This window comes from Mixophyes fleayi, chromosome 3 (genome assembly GCF_038048845.1).
Source record: "Mixophyes fleayi isolate aMixFle1 chromosome 3, aMixFle1.hap1, whole genome shotgun sequence".
Lineage (NCBI taxonomy): Eukaryota > Metazoa > Chordata > Amphibia > Anura > Limnodynastidae > Mixophyes > Mixophyes fleayi.
This window is the reverse complement of record NC_134404.1, coordinates 318,184,453-318,205,765: the sequence shown is the minus strand read 5'-3', so window position 1 is coordinate 318,205,765 and position 21,313 is coordinate 318,184,453. Positions and strand designations below refer to the sequence as shown.

Below are 21,313 nucleotides of genomic sequence, written 5' to 3'. Positions count from 1 at the left end.
TCAATTCATGACAAGTTCAATCCATTTTGGGCAACAAAAATATATGCCACAAGAGAAGTCACTTTGCTGTCAAAGAGTGAATAATCCGCTTTTACCTTACTCCGAAAAATAAGCTCCACTAAATCTCAATGAGGCTGAGGAATCCATAAACATTGATTCCAGAGATAAATGTGAATACTGTTTGAATGATGAGCTGAATCCAGCCAAACTTCACACGATCAACTGATGCGTTTCTCCACTCTTAAGAGGCGGTTTCATCAGAGGTGATCGATATTGCAGTACTGCATTGTATATTTTTCTTCCCCATTTCCAATGTAGACTATTATTGCAGCTGTCATAGAACATCTGTCTTTACTAGATCTGGTGGATTGTCATGTACTAATTTGCATAGTTATGTTCATAGTTTAACTGGTTCTTTACAGAAGACTCCTATTCTAGCCAACCAATCATGGAAAACAAACGTGCTCTGAAACTGAGTCTGCATATTTGTCAGTTTATTTAGAGCTGTATAAAGTATGTAATTAAAGACACAAAGGCAGAAATATGTTCATTTAATTGCCTATTGTTGCTCTTTTAGTAAAATGTTGGATTACTATGATGCTATTGTTGGTGTTATGGAGTTTAAACATAATTACATACTTATTCTTGCACCTAATGCACTTGTTTATTTGATGCAAAATTGAACTTTTCTCTTTTTATTTTAAAGTTCTTCAAGGTGGTAGAAATATTTCGAGTTTTACAGGAACTGACATGGTAGGTAGATATTTGTGTTTTACTCCTTCGTTTGTCACAGTAAATCTAAGAACACGGTTCTTCAGAACTTTGGTGTTGAATTGGTGAATATTTCAATGGCAGGGAAAAAAATCATCCCCATTGAGGGCTTGGACTGAATTAAGAACCCCCTGTTGTAGTCTCCTCTGTGTCATTTTACTGTACGCACATAAACTGTTTTAATTATCTGATATCGTTAGTAACTTTGTTAAAACATGAGCATTAGCCATAGCACATTTTTAGGACATTAGTTCAAATATAGCTATATAGCTTGATATAGGTTAAAAAGCTGAAAAAACAAAAATACTGCATGTTCGTTTTTTATGACTTCACAGGCTCTGTCTCAGTGTATGAATCCACAGAGCTTTTCAGTTACACACGTTTTATTTTTGCCCTACTGCAGGATACCTTTGTAAGTAATGTCTGATATCTGTAAAAGACAGTAAGTTGGGTAGATTTAGGCAATCATAATTATTGCAAGTATATTATATAGCTAAGTAATGTATAGCCTTTGGTTACTGTAGAAAATTTTCTTTTCTTACTGTTTAATTTCAACATGGTCACATTCTGGATTGTGTAATTCTGTACACGCAACGAACTAAGTAAAATGTATATAAAATTTGATAAACCCAAACATATCAATGCTTGCCATCCATAAATGAGCATAAAATGCTCCTTTTCCCTTGTTTTGACTGTCCATCCTTAGTCCTTTCCACCTTAGTACCATACTCCTATTATAACGCTGATTCTGTGCAGGAGGACTGAGCAATGTTCCTATTGATAGGATCATCGCCGTGCATAGTGGAAATGCAAATGAAATATGGCCGCTATTGGCCTAATTGTTATTTATAGACCACACTTACAGGCCGCCATGTAGTATTTAAAAGCTAAAATGATTACTTTTATTCATGGGTCCTATAGCTACATATTCTCTGTACAGAGAGCAAGCCAATTAAATTGTAGGTTACATTTTTGTGGCTTCACTAATTACATTAAAGTAATTATGGAAACAATCATGGAAATGTTGTATTTGTGCCTACTGTCTCCTAGATAATGCTTAAAATATATTTTATATTTGTTCCAATTTGCTCTGAAATGAGAGCTACTACCCTACTAATCGAGTAGATATTTTACCCTCTTAACCATTTCTCTGAAACACATTTTTATATCTGTAACATAAAAATAATCCTTTTGTGATTTCGCTTATTGGCACAGAGCAGTAAAGTGGTGTATAACATAAATAAGTATACTGTTTTAATCTTTTATTCTCAAAATACTCCATGGGAAAAGCATGAAATGACAGACGTTTATTGGTAAGTAAGGCATGGAGAGGTTCTGCAATTGTATCATGTTCTTGAAATATATATATTAAATAAATTCCACCAGAAATGTATACATGATAATGTGATGTACTAGTGAAGCTCTGCTTTTTGAATGAGCTGTGTAATTGTTGGCCTGTCACTTAAGGGGTGTTGATTACAATATTCACTGCACTTACATAGTTTCTCTGAGTGTTTAGTAGGGCGTATACCTGCACATCCTCCACATCTCAGGAGGAGACAGCAATTTGTCCACGAAACATTTTCCAAATTCATGATAGTGCAACTTTCACCATAAAGGGGAAAATCCATATTTACCCTTTCTCCAAACGCTGGGAATGTTAATAAAGCATTTTCTGTGCCCACGAAGGAATACAGCACTTTTCTTCTCCTTCACATACAATGTAAATGTCTGGTTCCTGTCGCACTATCACAGATGTTTGAATAAAGCATTTTGACAGCAACATTGCTGTGGTGTAATAGGGGAACAGTGTACCCCATTCACTTCATGTTATGCCGATTGTGCTTATACTGAAGGGAAGGCATGCTGAAATATCACTGTTTGGTCAGATAATAGTTTTTATAAAATGACTGTGTGCTTTCCCAGTTTCAACAACTCCATGTAAAGCCCACTCACATTCAAAGTGCACAAAGAAGTATGCAGCAGGGGATAAGTATTTTGGTAATGGGGAGGAGTCCTGTATACTGTAGTTAAGTGAGGAGTAGTTGTTCGGTTTTAAAATTAAAACAAGATCCTGGCTGGAATTTAGTGTTTTGATTTACTTGTGTAATTTTAACCTTTTAAGTTTATATTCTCTCTAAATGGTAACCTTAGATTACAATGTATTTTCAGAACTCTGGATCAAGTGGTACATTTTCCTTGCCCTCTGGTATCACATATCCGATCCACCTACCAGCTGGAATGACTGTGCAGACTGCATCTGGTAAGTGGCTGGTAGAATGGTGTCCGTAATTGATTAGGAGTAAAGAGAAAAAAAAATTGGTGATGCTTCTTCGCTATATTTCAGTTTATTATCTAGACTCTCAACCTGCTTCTAGAAAGCCATGGCAAATTGGTACTAGATCACTTATTTTCCCTCTACGAGGTGCGAGGACAAATTTGTGATGTTACATCGCCATGGAGTACCTTCACAATTGGACGCGCTCTGCAGCACATCGGGGGGGGAATTGATTCAACTCATATATATATATCTATATATATATATATATCTATATATATATATATCTATCTATATATATATATATATATATATATATATATATATATATATATATATATATATATTATATAATGTGTATATATCTATCTATCTATCTTATCGAACTTGTAGTGCAATGTCTGCATGTTTGTCCACATCAGCCAGAAATTTGCACTGAAACCTAAAAACACCAGAGAGTCAGTCATTTTATATACAAAGAAAAAACCCCTAACTGCGCTCGGAAGGTAGAAAGAACAGAGATGAGTTGGAATAGGCTAGATCAGGCCTGTCCAGCCTGCGGCCCTCCAGATATTGTGAAACTACAAGTCCCAGCATGCCCTTCCAGCTATCAACAGGTTGTCTACTGGCAAAGCATGCTGGGGCTTGTAGTTTCACAACATCTGGAGGGCCGCAGGTTGGACAGGCCTGGGCTAGATCAACAAAGATGATAGACCATTGTTTAACATACCTGGGTGGTGTACCGATCTAATTAATAAACACACTATAAAGGTGACATGAGGTTTATTTATTTATACAGTAGTTTTATATACATAGATTTCTGCAAAGAACACTGCACATACAAAAGCATGAATTCTGTCATAATATACATTTTATTAGAAACATTATTTTACGTTCCCTATTAAATTCAGTTAAGAGTCTACAGTTAATTGTGAGTCCTCGGGCACATTGCTCTCTACTGGTTTTGCCTTAGGATCACCATTTTACAAATTGAGAACATAACTTGGCAAAAACCCTGCAAGGTTTGCAAAAGCTGCTTGCTTCAGGGTAGAAAGTGTCGTTTTCCAGAAATTTTAATTTGGAATAATGAGATTTTTTGCTTTGTGTGCATGGTTGCGGATGGTCTACATCAACAGTTCATAATATTTGTGACCTGGGACCTAGATTAATTAAGGGATCCATCATTCAGTTTTGCATTTATAATAAATTTCCTTTGCTGCATTACTAATGGCTAAAACACAAGTTTATTACTTTTTATTAATATACAGTATCGCTGTTAGGAAATAGATGCTTGTGCAAAATATTAACATTAACAATTTTTTTTTTCTTAAATCAAAAATTTAAATTACACGAACACCTTTTTAGAGTGGCGGTGCTCAAGTTAAGCATGTCTACAGTAATATTCATATAAGTGTATGGAATTTTGACATGAGGATAAATGTAATGTAAGGAATATTTTATCCTTAAACATGTATTTTCTAGAAGCTCAGTAGATCCGATGGGGGTAAAAAAAAGGTAAGTAACTGCTTGTGCTCTGTGAAAATATCACACACACGATCAGAGTGCCTTCTCCTTGACATTAACTGAGGAACACTGCTAAACCGTTGACTGGCAATGTGGGGAAATACATGGGTACTTTTTATATGTAATAGGACTGATGGTCTCCCAAATATGTATTTTTTCCATAATGTAGCGTATAATGTCTAAGTAATGTCTATAATCTATCTCATACCTGTGTTGTGGTTATAATACTGGAAACATGATAAACTAATTTGAATGTATATGAACTACACTTTGTGCTGACCATTTTTCTCAAATATCTATAGTTTTATTTTGTTTTATAATTTATTATTTTTATATTTTTATCTTTAAGTCACTTCCTTACTTTAGAGATAACTATTTGGGGTATCTTCAGATAGCTATTTGGGTACCATCTGTATATCATGCTGTGCATGTGTTCCACACTAACTAACCTCTTATTTTTTTTTAATAAAAATCTAATTTGCTTGAAGTTTTTAGTAGCGTTTGGGTTTTTTCTTTTAATCATGATCAACTTTTTAAAATATACATGCTGCTTATGCAGAGTGGAGGCCACCATCTTGTGGACTAATGCTAGAGTAAATCCACTTTAAAACAAGACGCCAAAAGTTTAAACGTCCTCACTGAAAAGAATTCTATCCTTTATAGGAAAGACGCTTAATAATTTAGATGGTTTCTTCGTCCGTATTGTATACAGCGGGTGAAATAAGTATTGAACACATCAACATTTTTTTTCTCTGTAAATTATATATTTAATGTGGCTATTAAATTTCAGCAAGACAATGATCCCATACACACAACCAAGGACACTCTTAATTGGTTTCATAGAAAGAAAATAAAATTGCTAGAATGGCCCAGCTAATTACCTGACTTAAATCTAATGAAAATCTATGGAAATAACTAAAGATCAGAGTTCATAGAAGTTTGCCATGCAACATTCAAGATTTGAAGACTATTTGCGTTGAAGAATGGTGCAAAATCACACCTTAGAATTGCATGCGACTAGTTTCAAAAAAAAGGAGGCGTCTTGAAACTGTCATTAACAGCAGAGGCTTTTGTACAAAGTATTAAATGAATTTCAGGAATATCTTTCCCCTGTGTCATTTCACATTATTACACAAAACTTAATTAATGGACATCTATGGTTTGCTTTCTTTGCATGTGTGGATTGCAAGGGTTGTTGCTGACATTTGGTATAAATTTCATTACAGTAGCCACATTAAATATGTATTTACTGCGAAAAATGTTGGTGTTAAATACTTTAACCCGCTGTATGTTATGATATCTGTTTAAAAAATAAAAAGTTAATGCTAGTGTAGTCCTTTGGCAGGTGGTATAATCACAAGAATGTTATCTTAGACTAGTCCGAGGTTGTATCTCGAACCTAAAATGTTATTAGTATTATAGGGTTTAGAGTATTTTTTCCCCTTGAAAGGACCTCGACTATTCTCAGTGCATAGAAATAAAGATGCATATTTACATTGTGTACACACCTATACATCATTGGTTTTAATTATAAATTGGCATTCAAAGAACTGAGAATATTTTGTTTTGTTTATATATCTTAGGTCAACTTTACAAAGTTACTGTGCCAGTTATGGTAACTCAGGCACCGGGGGCTCCAAGAATTCTTCAGCAGCCAGTTCAGCAATACTTTCACCACATCAATCAGCCTCCCAGACCAGCCACAAGCAACCAGCTTGGTGGAAGTGTTCAAGGAGGGCAAAAATGGCAGCAGCAGCAAGTGGCTCAAGTGAACAGGCTGGCTGAAGTCATAAATACATATGAGACAGAAAACACTCTAGCTGATAATTTTGGGAATGCTAATGGCGAGTCATTTATTCAGCAGACTGTTGATATGCAGAAGCAGCAACTTGCAAGTAATGTGCTTAATCAGCCATTGAATAGTTTAAAAGAAAATAATTTTAATGATATGCCACCATCGCTGTTTAGTCCAAAGGAGACTGAATTAACCTTGGCTGATAACTCTGATTCTTTGCTGAATAGCTTAAACATGGCTCAGACCGTTCAAGGGCAGCAGACAAATGACTATACAAGCCTATTAAAATCGCCGTCTGAGGATAGTGTTGTTGAGCTGATATTACTGGATGATGATGATGTGAATAAAAATACACCCCTAGACAACGGCAACATAAATGTTCCAGATAAGGTGAGTAGTAGTTTATATGACCAAAGTTCGTGTTACTTTTTGTTTCATGTAATATTTAGTTTGCTGCATTTTCTAAAGTGGAATGCAAATTTAGAGTTGCCATTTTATTCAAGTAACTGCTTTAAACCACAGTTACACCTTCATTTAAATCTAGAACTATTTTATTTTATCCTAATTATACACTGCAGGATCATTTACCTCCCTCACTCTTGATACCAGCACTGCTGAAATGTTCAAGCCAGGACTTTCAAATTTAATGGCCCGATTGCCACGTAGGGAGTGCAACTCATTTGATGGTGATGGTTTCCTTTGGTCACCAGGGAAAGTCACATTTGGCATGACCGTGTCAAATCAGCGCAGCAAACTTTTTTTCAAACCCTGGGTAGACACAGTTCTATAGAGTTCGCTCTGAAATCCTATAATTTCAAACATCTTGCCATGAAGTGTGGGTCACTCACATTTTGGCAATTGGCTTACAGACCAGGGATACGGGTTACCATGGTTTGCTTCTGGACAGCGCGTTGCAAGATTGTGTCTGTCACCGCATGTAACGATTCTTCAGTTCCTGATGTTACATTGTTTTCCAGACCCTTTGACTGTTCTTGACTACCCTTCTGAATTCTCTGTTCACTATTCTTCGCTATGTCTTTAACCCTGTGTTTGCTGAATCTTGAGACATCGTTGCCGACATTTATTAACACTCTGACTAACCAGTTCCCCAGACACTTGGCTATTGGATTGAGTAGGAGTACAGGCTGTTGTTAGTTTACTTTCATACATTAGCATCTGACATCTCTTTAGCAAGTAGTGTGCTATGAGATATGGAGAGAGTTATCACAATTTATGGTGCTAAGTTGCTGATATGTTATGTTATGGAATAATACTAAAAGATACTAAAGATACTCTAGTCTTCGTTTCATCCACTGTGAAAGTCTCTCTATATTAGATCTCTCCTGTTGCCCCTATTTCTGGCCTCTGCACTGGGATCCATTCATCAGATTATTGGCTGCACAGGACTTTTGCAGCAACCATTACAGACAGCTGTTAAATTTACCAAGATATAATGTAGCAATGCAGCAGAGATAAGTAGGTAATCGTAGTTTATATTGAATAATTACCTATAATATAGATTTATTTATTTATTTATATTCCCTCCCTCCATCAGAACTTCCCCTAATCTATCCAGCTTCAAACGGGCCCTAAAAACCCACCTTTTTCTTAAAGCCTTTCTGTCTCCCACTTAACTTCCTACCTTATCTTCTGCCTCTGTCCCCCCTACTCTCCCTCTCTCCCCTGCGTCTCTCTGTCTGTCCACCCCTCCCCTTAGATTGTACGCTCCTCTGAGCAGGGCCATCTCTCCTCCTGTTTCCACCACTTCTAACTCTGCTCTCCAGCTACTTAGCCCTCCTCCTCAAAGGTCCTCCACCCCACATCCACTTTCGCTCCCTCCTCCCCCCTGGGGGTCTCCCTGTCTTCCACGCCCCCCTTCTTGGGCCCCGTCATTTTCGGATCCTCCCTCCCCCTTCCCCGCCCTCTCTAGCTGTGCATTGAGCGTACTGAGTTGCTGTGTTTACTGTACTGTGCTGTCTCCCATTGTATTGGGATTTTGTTTGTCTCTGTACGGCGCTGCGGATGCCTTGTAGCGCCTTATAAATAAATATTAATAATAATAATAATAATACTTTACATTATGCCCATCCCCTGATTAAAGAAGCGTATTCAATTTGGTACATTTTAAGGAAGTTTTGGATACATTATGCAAGAGTGTATGTTACCAGCATTTGAAGTTAAGACTTGCCTAGCAAATACCCTATGGTGTACATATCCTTTTAATTTTCAAAACCGCTTTACTGACATAGCCATTAACCATTCATATGACACCTCTATAAATAGTGATGGGTTGTCCATCTTTGCCATCATTGCTACTTAAACACATAGGAAAAGTATTTTCATAGAGGTCAGTATCCCTTTGTAACTTAATGCTACCATAGTTACTTGCAGGAGTTATCAGTGTCTTGATTCCCCTGTAGCAAATTTATGGTGCCCCACCCTAATTAGGGACCTCCATTTTTTTTCTTGGAAATCGCAGTCAGTCAGCCATTTTGGAAAATTGGTTAGTGTTCAAAATGGCGTGGAGCAGAGCAATTTTTCAGGCAATAGTTATTAGAGGACATCCACAAGACACAACTAAAGTCATCATTATGCCCGTACAGAGTCCCCAATTCCACCATACTGCGTACAGTGAACACTTGCTGATATCCATGACTGCACATATTTCAGCAATGCCACTCCGAGTAACCAACTACATTTTATGATATATGTCCCATTCAAATTTAGACATGTGCACATAAGTATGTCTATACAATGTGTGCTATCTGTGTGCACAAATGTGGTTTTATATTTGTTGATTTTCTCTTTGGTATATAGGGCATGTGTGAGAATCGCAGCTGCAATGCCAGGAATTCTTTATTTTTATTTTTCAAGACTATCTTAAAAATCTATATTTTTGTATTTCATTTTCTTGTAGCTACATTCATGAAATGTATGGATTTTGGAGGGAATAAGTCAGCGGGTTTTTTTTTTTTTAAATTGAGAGACGCTGTTTTTCTCCTAATAATATTTCACTGTATTTGGCTCTACAGTTTGTGGACACTGTGAAAGTCACATATGTTATTGTAACTATATATAATTGGAAAAAGTATGTGGACACCCCTTCTAGATAGTGTTTGGCCATTTCAGTCACACCCATTGCTAACAGTTGCATAAAAGCAAGCATATAGTAATGTAATCTCCATTGCCAGCTATTAGCAGTAGAATGGATTGCATCAACATGGCACTGTCATAGGATGCCACTTTTCCAACAAGTCAGTCAAATTTCTGCACTGCTAGTACACCCCGGGCAACTGTTTAAGCTGTAGGCCATCCAAGCTTGCTGAAGAGCATAATAAAAATGAAAATCATCTCCTATTGGTTGTAAAACGTCCGTGCAAAATCTGTTCGTCAGGAGCTTCATGGATTGGCTTTCCATAGCTGAGCAGCCTCACTCAAGCCTTAGATCACCATGGACGTTGCCAAACGTCTGGATTGGTGTAAAGCACACTATCATCGGACTCTGCAGCAGTAGAAATGTGTTCATACTTCACCATTTGGCAGTTTGACGAACAAATCTGGGTTTGACAGGTGCCAGTGGAATGATTTCTAGCTGAAAGCATACTACCAATTGTAAAGTTTGGTGGAGGAGGAATAATGGTCTGGGGCTGTTTTTCATGGTTTAGCCCGGGCTCCTTCGTTCCAGGGTAAATACTTATACCATAATCTGCTGTTTCTGAGTCACTTGACAGCTGCTACTCAAACGTCATAAGTCAGCAAACCAATCGTGTTCCTGGCTATGTGAATACCCTGACAGTCTATCACAAATATCTCCGTAAAATATTTATAAATAAAGTTCTGTGGTTTGTAAGTTCTCTCTCCTCTCGGGTATAAGCTTTTAAGTTTATTTTAAATATAATATAGTTCTGATTTTACAGTATTGAGTAAGGGAGAATAATTCAAAATCCAATTTTTCAATATAAACCCTTTTATTATTGTCACTATGATCATCAATACAGGTTTTATATCTATTTCTGAATGATCTGGTAACCACTCTTGAATCTTGAAAACTTGCGAATAAAAGTGCCTTATGGTTTTTACACAGAGACATGGAAACTAGAATTTATAAACATCACAATTTTATCCCAAAATCTAGTGATTTTCTGCAGGTCTAGAAATTGTGTAGTGTGTGTGTATATGTATATATCTGGATATATAGATATATAGATATATAGATATATAGATATAGAGAGAGATATATAGATATAGATATAGATATTTATATATAATTTATAATATATCTTACGCGTATGCAAACAGAATGTAACAGGGTAAATAGGATAGATAGAAACTTTACATATACATGCAAGTAAAGTATATAACTTGCATGCAGAATACATATGAGGTAAATAGATGATAAGGTTATACAGACAGAAACTGCAGGAATATAGAGAAGTTAGTGCGGGTAATACCTTAAAGTGCAATGTGATGTCCAATGAATGTCCTAACCTTTCAGGTGTGTGTATGGACAAAGGGCAATTTCAGGTTGGGTTAGAGCTTATAAACCTTAACCCAGAATGCACTGCTTCAGGTGTGTGCGCGCGATGTAGCCTCACAACAACACACTGGAATGAGGAGTCACTGCTCTGTGCTCAGCTGTACATTTGTTCTCTTTGTTTGATCTAACGTCCTGTTAATCACATGTTTGAAATGCTCTGGTTTCCAGACATTTCTTAATCTGCGCATGTGTTCGGTGCGTGCAAACAGCAGTGGTACGCTAGTGGCCCTTATATGGGGTTCAAGCTCCGCCCTCTGCGATTGAGTAACCACAGGTGCGCAGTGGTGGTGATATAGGAGCTCCTTCACATACTCCCTATAGGGCACTAATAGGGGAATGTTGCAATCAAATGATTATAGCCACTGCTTCAGACTTCATAAGGTAGAAAGTAATTGAATTGCAAGTTGTATTACCAAAACATAATTTCTCTTGCATCCATCTGGGGGACACTCCTTAACCATGGGGTTGAGTCGGGGGGAGGAGTCTGGCACCCAAAGAGTTAACTTTTTTCAGCTGACAGCATATCACCACCGCCAATTCCCCACATACCTCAGTTTGAATTGGGTGCCCTTGGAAGAAGGTCGCACCTGAAGAGCTCCAAAAGAGACAGTGAACAGGGTTCACTGGTAATAGATTTTATCCTTTTCTTTTGCAAGTTTTTTTCTTTTGATAGCAGCAAGAGGCTCCATGTACAACGGAGCTGACTCATGGGAGAAGCGCTGGTCAGGGGGGCGGCCCCGCTGACAGAGCAGGAGAGTGAAACGCTTCTCACAGCGGGAAGCAGTCGGCAAGAGACTCTCCCCGCTGATGCAGGACGGACGCTGCCATTAGGCAGAAAGCGCCTTTACTGCTGAGGTTCCCTGGAAGCCAGCTGGAGTATACCAAGTTCCTCCTCCCATGGGATGGCAGTGAATTCTTGAGGATGGCGAGCTAATGATAGCGCTAGCGGGGGACACATTCTAACAGGTTTTCCCCTAAGATAACAGAAAGGGCAAAACGCTGCTGAGTGAGCGAGTGGAAGATCCCTTTTGGCGCCAAGGTTCAAAAGAAGGACAGTTGCAGCAGTCATTTGAAGAGAAGTGCACTGTTGACACATATCTTCCCTGCTGAGTATCACTTTTATTTCTTCTGTGTGTATGTGTGTGCATGTGTAAGACATGTATATTATAAGACAATGATGTGTTGAGAGAACTGTTGTTTATAAGAAAACTATAAAGTTCTCCAAGCCTGTCTTATTTAAATCAGAAATACTATATGTTAAATAACCTAATCTGTATTTTCTGATAATTTGGAGAAGTGTTTGTGAATTTTGAAACGTGATTCAGTTTTTCTTATCTTGTGATGGCAGATAAAAGCAAAACAACACGTACCAAACCTAATGTCTGTTCAAAATGTAATGTTAAATTAACAAGTGAACGGCTGGATCGGGGGGCTCTGTGGCCTGCACTGTGGATCCTGTTAAACAGCCTATAGACACCTCCACCATAACGGTAGATCCTTCTGAGTGGGCGGCTGCCTTAACACAGGGAGTTAATACCCTTGTAAGTCTGTTATCTAAACCAGTTGAGATCTCATCTACATCTGTGGCTTCTCAGGGTATAACAGTAGGAATGACAGATGAGTCATTTTCCCCAGGGGTCGGGTTAATTCCCTCCCAGGGGTTTCCCAGATAGGAGAGGTGGGTTGGTCAGTGGTGGCTAAAGGCCTGGACCGGCTTAACCATCTACTGGAGAACCCCAGACATAAGCGTAGTATTAAAAGACGTAGACCAGCTAAAGCACTGTGGTCAGTGTCAGACTCTGAGAGTTCCTCAGAGGAGGAGGGGGAATTGTTGGACGATTCAGATGTGTCCATTATAGAGTCAGAAGGAAACTCTAGGCACCAGGGTATGGACGACCTGGTAAAAGCAGTTCGTCAGACCCTGGGGTTTGCTGAAGTAGAGGAGACGAAGTCCTTGGACCGCTCTCTCTTAGAAAGCTTCTAAGCAGGTGGTCAGGTTCCCCCCCCTCAGCTGAGTTGAGGGATATTGTAGAGGCCTCTTGGAAATATCCAGATAAGAGGTTCTCTATGCCAAGGAAGTTTGGCGTATTGTATCCCCTTCAGAAGGGGGATATGACCCGTTGGGAACAGGTGGCGAAGGTGGATGCACCTGTGGTGAGATTGGTTCGTCAGACTACTCTACCTGTACCCGGGTCAGCGGCCTTACAGGACGCGACTGATAAAAAATTAGAATCCCTGCTGAAGTCGATCTTCTTGGCCGCTGGTACTAGCCTCAGGCCAGCATTGTCCTCTACCTGGGTAGCTAGGGCCATGGAAGTCTGGGCAAGGCAGTTAGAGTCTGCCTTGCAGGATTCAGATTTACTGCCTCTGGCCATGCAGCTAAGGGAGGCAGCAGGCTATGTATATGAAGCGGCCCATAATTCGGCCTCCATAGCTTCGTCTATTTCAGCTACAGCTGTAGTAGCTAGAAGGGCATTATGGTTAAGGACTTGGAATGCGGATTCAGAGTCTAAAAGATCATTAGAATCCATCCCGTATACGGGTTTGATGCTATTTGGTCCATAATTAGACTCTTGGATTTTACAGGTTTCAGGGGGCAAGAAGACGTCCTTGCCTGTAAATACTCCCAAGACCTAGGGCTAGGCCTAGGTTTAGTTCTTTCAGACAGCCTCCTCATGGGGGCGGGTCTGGCAGAGGCCAGACTACCAATCCAGGGGCCGTGGAATCCAGGAGACAGTCCCGTAGGGCAAGGTCATCCTTTGCCCCTGTGGCGCGGAGATCTTCTTCCGCCAAGCTGCCGGATAGACCAGCAGCATGACTACCACCCGCCTCTGGTTACAGAGGGTGGGGTGGGAGGACGGCTGCTTGGGTTCGCCCAGCAGTAGACAAGGTCCTCGGTACACGAGTAGGTCCAGGACATCGTGATAGAATTCATGGGGCCAGCTCACCTCAAGTTTTGGTTACCTCGCTGGCTTCTGTCAAATCAGAAAGAGCTCAGGGCTGTCGATTTGCTTCGTTTAAACGAAGCTATACAGGCTTAGAATTTCCAGTAAGGGAAAAGGTTTTAGTCACACCCATTCAGGGTGCTAAGGCCAGACGGGTTGTTCAGTCTATGACCGAACTTCTGGAGTCTGAAAGGGTCACAGAGAATCCCTTGTCTAAGAATGAGTTTCTTGAGACTAGTGAGGGACTTAGTACGCAGCAGAATGTTGTCTCCACAGGACAAGATGAGGTCCTAGATGGAGTGGACAGGTAGGATCCTGTCAGACAAGAGGCTGTCAGTAGCCAGGTCTGTGAAGCTGCTGGGAAAGATGGTGACATCTTTCGCAACCTTACCCTGGGCAGGGTTCCACCCCAGAGGAGCATTCCAGTGTTCGAGGTACCAGTGGAGGAGGTAGGTCCTCAGCTGGTGGTTGCTGGACAAAAACCGAACAAAAGGCAGGAAGGTCCCAGAGTTCTGCGCAAGAACAAGGGATCCACTGGTAGTGGACGTCCTAGCAAGGCCTTGGGGCTGCAGGTAAAACCTGCCCCACAGGGTCTCGTGGAGAGTCAGTCTGGAGGATCGTCCAGTCTTTCTGCTACTGCCAGTAAGGCTGTGAAGAGATCTGCTGACCCTGGGACAGTTCTTGCGTCAGAGGCTGAACCAGCTGAATTTAATGGCAGAGCCTTAGAATCCAGTCTGTGGAGGGCGAGAGGTTTCTCGGGGGGTGTAATAGGCACTCTCCTGAATGCCAGGAAGCCAGTTTCAGACAGAATTTACCACCGTATCTGGCATATATATATAAAGTGGTGTAAGAAGAAGTCTTACAATTCTAAAACCTTTGGTCTGGCTACATTTTTCGCCTTCTTACAGTGTGATTTAGAGGCGGGGCTTCAACTTGGGACCTTAAAAGTTCAGGTATCTGCTTTGTCAGTGTATTTCCACAGACGGCTGGCGGAGCTTCCGGATGTTAAGACTTTTCTACAGGGAGTGCTTCACATCCAGCCGCCCTACGTACATCCTGCGGAGCCTTGGGATCTTAACCTGGTCCTTAGCATGTTGCAGGAGCCTCCCTTTGAACCTCTACTCTCAGCAGAGTGGCGGTTCTTGACATGGAAGACAGTCTTCCTGCTTGCTATCGCCTCGGCCAGAAGGGTCTCGGAGCTGGGAGCTTTATCCTGCAAAGAACCTTATCTGGTTTTTCATGAGGATAGAGCAGTTTTAAGGACTGTTCCGTCCTTTCTCCCTAAGGTGGTCTCAGGTTTTCATATTAATCAGGATATAGTTGTTCCAGTGTTCAGAGGAGCCTCAGACTCCTGGAACAAAGACAAATAAATATTTGGACGTAGTGAGGGCATTACGTATATATGTTAAGAGATCTGCAAAGATACGTAAGACAGATTCTCTATTTGTATTATTTGATTTTTCCAAGCGGGCATGGCCAGCATCTAAGCAAACTATTGCCAGATGGCTTACCCTGACTATCAGGGAGGCTTATGTCCGTATTAATCTCCCTGTGCCAAAGCGTATTGTTGCCCATTCTACCCGGTCGGTTGGGGTATCTTGGGCGACTCGTAATGGAGCCACGGCGGACCAGCTGTGCAGAGCAGCCACCTGGTCCTCGGTCCATACCTTTACAAAATTCTACCAATTTAATATATTTGCGTCTGGGGACGCCTCCTTTGGCCGTAGTGTTCTACGTGCAAGGAGATCAGAGCGGTCCCACCCTTCAGAGGGATTGCTTTAGTAAGTCCCCATGGTTAAGGAGTGTCCCCCAGATGGATGTAAGAGAAAACGGGATTTATACTTACGATAAATCTTTTTCTCTGAGTCCATCTGGGGGACACTGCGATCCTCCCCGTCTTTTTGTTGTTTTCTTTTGTCTCCACTTCCCCCTCTGTTGAGTGGTGTGTCTTGGTTGATTGGCCTATCATCCTAAGGGCTTTGGTAATCAAACTGAGGTATGTGGGGAATTGGCGGGGTGATATGCTGTCAGCTGAAAAAAGTTAACTCTTTGGGTGCCAGACTCCTCCCCCCGACTCAACCCCATGGTTAAGGAGTGTCCCCCAGATGGACTCCGAGAAAAAGATTTATCGTAAGTATAAATCCCGTTTTTGCCTTACTTGAGGGATCCCATCCACAATGTATGAATGTGTGCCGTATTATCTGCTTATGAGAAGTAATTTAGGATAGAGACACAAACAGTCTGTGTCGGCAGTTGATGACACCGCTGGCTGCAGCTGTTCTTTCCATCTCTTTTTCTCCAAACACACAGATCACGGCTTCAGCAGTTACCTTCCTCCCTCAGGCTTGTTCCTACAGAAAAGGAGACACACTCGATCATATATGTGTCACTCCTTGTTCCATTAATTTGGCAGTGCATAGAAGTAATCAGGTTCTCAAATAGATGTTAAATGTTCCATGTTACGCATTTCTCCACATAGTAACTATGTGGTTTCATCAGAGATAACAAACTCGGAAGCAGAGATTCTTTTTAAATCTCACAACATAGTCAATTAATTAAACAGTCTAATTAAATTGCACATTAAAAAACAACAAAATTTATCCTTTTTCATAGTATGGTGGCATTTTGTGTCTGCAAATCCTATAGAAAAATAACTAATCAGAGTAATTGTAAAAAGCTTTATTTTTCTCATCCTTCCTTTGGGATTAGAACCCATCACCTTTTGTGTCCCTGATGGTTCACTAGTTACTTAGAGACTACTGAGCTACACATTGATCCCAAGCAACTCTCAAAGTTGCTTGCAAATTATGGAATGCACAATAAAACTGTACTGTAACATCTGCTTACCCAAGCACAATAGCCACAAATGTTAGGGCATGGGGTCATTGTAACCAGTGTGTTCCATTCCCAAATATTTCCTTGCTATGGCTAGTGTTGAAAAGTGCTAGTAAAAGCATGTGTTTTGATGCCAGTGGATAAGGGACCTTATGCACCAGTTGAAATTTGTATTGTACTGGCCGTTAGTTATAAAGTATCAAAAGTTTTTTGTTTTTTTTATGTATGCAAATCAATACAATTAATTTTGTAGCACTATGTACTTTAATGTCAACCACTAAACTAGCATGCTACTGGAATTTTTAGCAGCAGCTACACACAGGCTATGTCCACACAGCATCTTTTCAACATTTTTGCTGCTTGTGCCAGTAGGAGAGTGAAAAATATTTTCTGTGGTCCTTCCTTGCAGCAGTGACCCCTAAAAAATTTTATTTTCGATGTAGCTTAAAGCTATCCACAATTCTGAATATACAGTCTGTATGAAATGTACCTGGTTATATTTTTTTCTGAGCCTGCCCCATGATGTCATTTTATTATCGGTTTCCATTTATTTCAGATACACGGATAAGGGTATCTGCCCAGTTAAATAAGACAATCAGACACTTAAACCTTTTTTTGGTCGGCAGAGGTCGAGGCTATCAATGAGTGTGGTCCTAAATTGTGGGGTTCCCAAGTGAGGAGGACCCCATCAAATTACTCTTATTGGGCAGGGTACTAAGTAAAACTGATATTTAAAATAAAAAAAAAAAAACCTTTAACATAATAGATACCATTGGCTCAATCTAGTTTTTCACCAATAGTCTGTCTGTTATGAGGTTAAGTGTATTAGGTTTGTTGTATTATTAAATGTCTAATGCAATATTACAGTGACTTTAATTTAGCATTTTTCTTCACCAAACAAAACATACTGTATCTTGCTCATATTTGTGTTCTCAGCCAAGTGTATTCACTGATGCAAACGTGAACCCTAGCTGACAACTCTCCATGTAAATTGTTTTTTAGAAGCTTTTGAAAAATGAGGCTGTAAAAATATATTGATTTGATTTTGCTTGGCTTTTTGTGGATCTGTGAGAGTCCTTATGGACTTTTTATTTTCACCCCTTGCAGTTTGTTGGCTTGTGAAATTGAAAGAGGATGTCCCAGTAGCCCTTAAAGGCTTATTAATGGTACATATTGATTAGACCTAAAATGTGTTTTCCATCTCAGAACCTGATCAGTATACTTTGTATAAATATGTACTTGTTAAATAGATAGTGAAAATATTTGAAAATAAATGTGGAGGTGATATAACTGAGGTGTTTTTATTCTGCTTATTAAAATTATACTCTTGATCTAGTGATATACATCAGAGGCTGAGTAAATCTGACTATATTCTGTCATAAGGTGCAGCACATGTTTATAAAATGAAGGTTGTATTGTTAGTGGTAAAATATTTTCCAAAAGATATCTGCTGTGTACATCTTCAGGCTGTAAAAGCTAAACCATTGAAAATCAACAGCAGATGAATTAATTAAAATGCACGCTTATAGTGGATATAAAATGTTCTATGTCTCAAGGTTTACAATGTTTTGCAAATTACCATAGGTATTAATATTTATAAGTCCTCTCATGATCATTCCACCCAAAAGGCATTCACCAGAAGGCCTAGTACACTTGGGCATTAACTTTAAACATCTAATGTTCTTTCTTAAAGCTTACTTATACCCCTTTCACAAAGAGGCATGGATCCGGGAATAACCAAGGTCGTGTTTCTGTGTGAAAGGGGTGACCCTGGTCGCGACCAGGGTTATTCCCGGTTTGGAGCCGGTTAAGCTTCTGTCTGAAAGGTTAACCAAGGTTATTTGACCTGGGTTCACTTAAAAGCAGCTCATTGGAGGGTCGGAAACTCTCTGACAGCTATCGCATGCTGCACAACGGCAGAGAGGAGGAGATGGCGAACTAGCAGAACTCAGAAGTTTGAGAGCTACTGGCTGTCAGACGAGAGGAAATGATAAAAAAAAAAACACAAATTACAGGCACAGTGAAAGATGCTACTATATATATGGGAACATTGCAAAGATAATGGCCAACTGGGGGATAAAGCACTCACAGCAGCAAGTCCCTCAATGCCCTCAGGAAGTAATACAGCAAAGTGCATGACCACAACAAAAAGAAAAGTGGCAGTGGAAATATTATGATTTGTGCAATGTTGTACTTTGAAAACTCAGCCCTATCCAACCCAATTCGACTTTATTCATCAAGCTATGCCAACAGTAATGCAACCCCTGAAAGCAGCCAAGCTGACTCGCCCTCATCACAGATGGTGACTGAAGAGACGGCAGATAATAGTGAATATTATTCATCTATTAACGAAGACCTAGGAAGTAGTATTGAAGAAGCAGGGGGGAGGACTGATACACAGCCTTTGGGTTCAAACAGTAAGTTAACTCCCTTTGGGTCCTTTGTATTAATAATTGCTTCTCTGCTGCATTTTCTTTTTGTGATACGTTTTGCAATCACTGTTTTCAATCATAATGAAAATATCCACGTTCTAAAGTAAGTGTTAATTATCAGCATTACCAGCTGTCCCTGCAAGTTACCTCACATTGTGGATGGCTGGAATGTGACTCTGCGCATTACTCCCTCAAAAATGGCTGTCCAGTCTGCCTCATAAACCTGATCTCTCAGATCTGGTTCCCATGCCATAGTAAACTTGGGTAGGGAGCTAAAAATACTTTCTACAAGGAGTTTGTAAATGTTGGAAAGCAGGTTGAGAGGACAACTGGCAGCCGAACACATAGATTCAAATAATGTATCACTACAGGGCAGCCCTGAGGTCAAAAAGTGCTTAATTTGGAGGTATCTCCATATTTCCAAGCCCAGTAGCCATCATCACCACCACCACCCATCAATATGTTGCCACTAATTCTGCAGCGCTGTACAGAGAACTTATTCACATCAGTCCCTGCCCCATTGGAGATTACAGTCAAAATTCCCTAACGTGTGTACACACACACACACACACACACACACACACACACACACACACACACACACACACACACACACACACACACACAGAGAGAAACACTAGGGTGCATTTGATAGCAGCCAATTAACCTCCCCTGTTTTCATTTATAGCCTATCCTATTCCACCAAGGAGAAGAAAGAAAGAAAAAAAAACAAAGATGGAACAAGCCACTAAAGCAATGTCTACCATATTGGTGGAACAGCTGAGCGAGATGGATTCAGCTATGCAGGTGCAACAAGACATCTGTCCGCAGAGGCTCTTTGAGCATGAGCTGGAACAGCAAAACAATTTTATGGGTCAACTAATGACCATGTATGAGCGTATCAGCAGAGAAAATAGCGAGAGTCAGATGTCTTAACGAGATCATTTGATTACTAGAGTGCAAGGTTCAACAGCACATCCACACCCCTTCCAACACTATTCTGCGGGAAATTATTTCAATTACGGTGGATGTCCAAGTTATTTTGAACCTAGCACAAAGGACACTACTCCCGATTCAGATTTAAAGATGTACAGGCAGTTGCAATAGTTTTATTGAGTTTCCCGTTTAAAATTGTTGGGTTTTTTTAGAAAAATATTGTTGATTTGTGACTGCGTAAATCATGAAGAAAGTTTTTGTTGTTGAACAATGTTTCATTAGTTATCAGAAGGCTATTGTGTATACAACCATATTTACAATGAAACACATTATTGTTTATGAGTTTAAGTTAAATTTGTTTATAGAAGTGGTCTACACTGATCTGAAGTACAATTTTGCACAGGTGTGACTTTTTTTAAAAAAAAGTTTACAGATATTACTCAGTGTGTATTTAATATAATCATTGCTAATGCCGTCTATGTATCTAGCATTTCTGTGATGTTGGCAGTAATGATGCCCTGGATGACTTCAGCGCTGTTTGGTCTCTCACCCTCATAGATGACTGCATCTACCTGACTGTCTGGCAGTTCAGGCTCCTCTACATTCCACACTGTAAGAAACTGCTCTTTCACATATATTATGTAACAAGCAACAACTATATCTGGCATTAGGTTGATGTCAATGTCATTCCTCTTTAACAAACAACGCCAACATCCTTTTAGTCGTCCAAATGCATTTTCATCCACCATCATGGCAGAGCTGAGGGTGTGGGTGAAGAAAATCTGTTCAGGTGTAAGTTGTTGATGCTTTCATCAGCTATCGCCTCAATGGATATGCAGCAGCGCCAATTATGTGCACTGGAATATCCACTCCCTGGACCATCTTGGATTTCTCTCTGAGTAAAAACCAGCCATCATGTTGCTTCTCTGCAATTTGGTAGAGGTCTGAATTTGAAAGCACTCTGACAACTTCTGCACGACCAGGTCAGCCAATATAAACATCTGTGAAACGAAGAATACCTTTAGTATAGACATATACATGTATAACAGTAGAGGAGATGCATTATGTATTATCAATAGATTAACCAAAACATCAAGAATATTTAATGCTTGCCAGAAATTGTGATCAACTACAGCCTGTAGAATAATTGAATGCCAGCCTTTTCTGTTGTAGTAGTCTGCTGGGTTGTCTCTGGGGGCAATAATTGGGATGTGTCCCATCTATGACTCCCAGCACACTGTGGATATCCCTGCTGCTTGA

The 21,313-nt window shown here is 39.9% G+C and overlaps 1 protein-coding gene across 4 annotated transcripts in view; it reads left to right on the top strand.

The window, feature by feature from the left end:
• Window positions 1-21,313, top strand: part of GTF2A1L (general transcription factor IIA subunit 1 like) — a 93,560-nt gene that overhangs the window by 38,768 nt on the left and 33,479 nt on the right. For 3 of the 4 annotated variants that reach the window (XM_075204101.1, XM_075204099.1, XM_075204100.1), the window contains exons 4-6: window positions 707-753; window positions 2,944-3,034; window positions 6,157-6,758. In XM_075204101.1, coding sequence (XP_075060202.1) covers window positions 707-753; window positions 2,944-3,034; window positions 6,157-6,758 — 740 coding nt within the window. The remainder of the gene's footprint in view (window positions 1-706; window positions 754-2,943; window positions 3,035-6,156; window positions 6,759-21,313) is intronic. The other variant, XM_075204102.1, reaches the window with a different exon arrangement.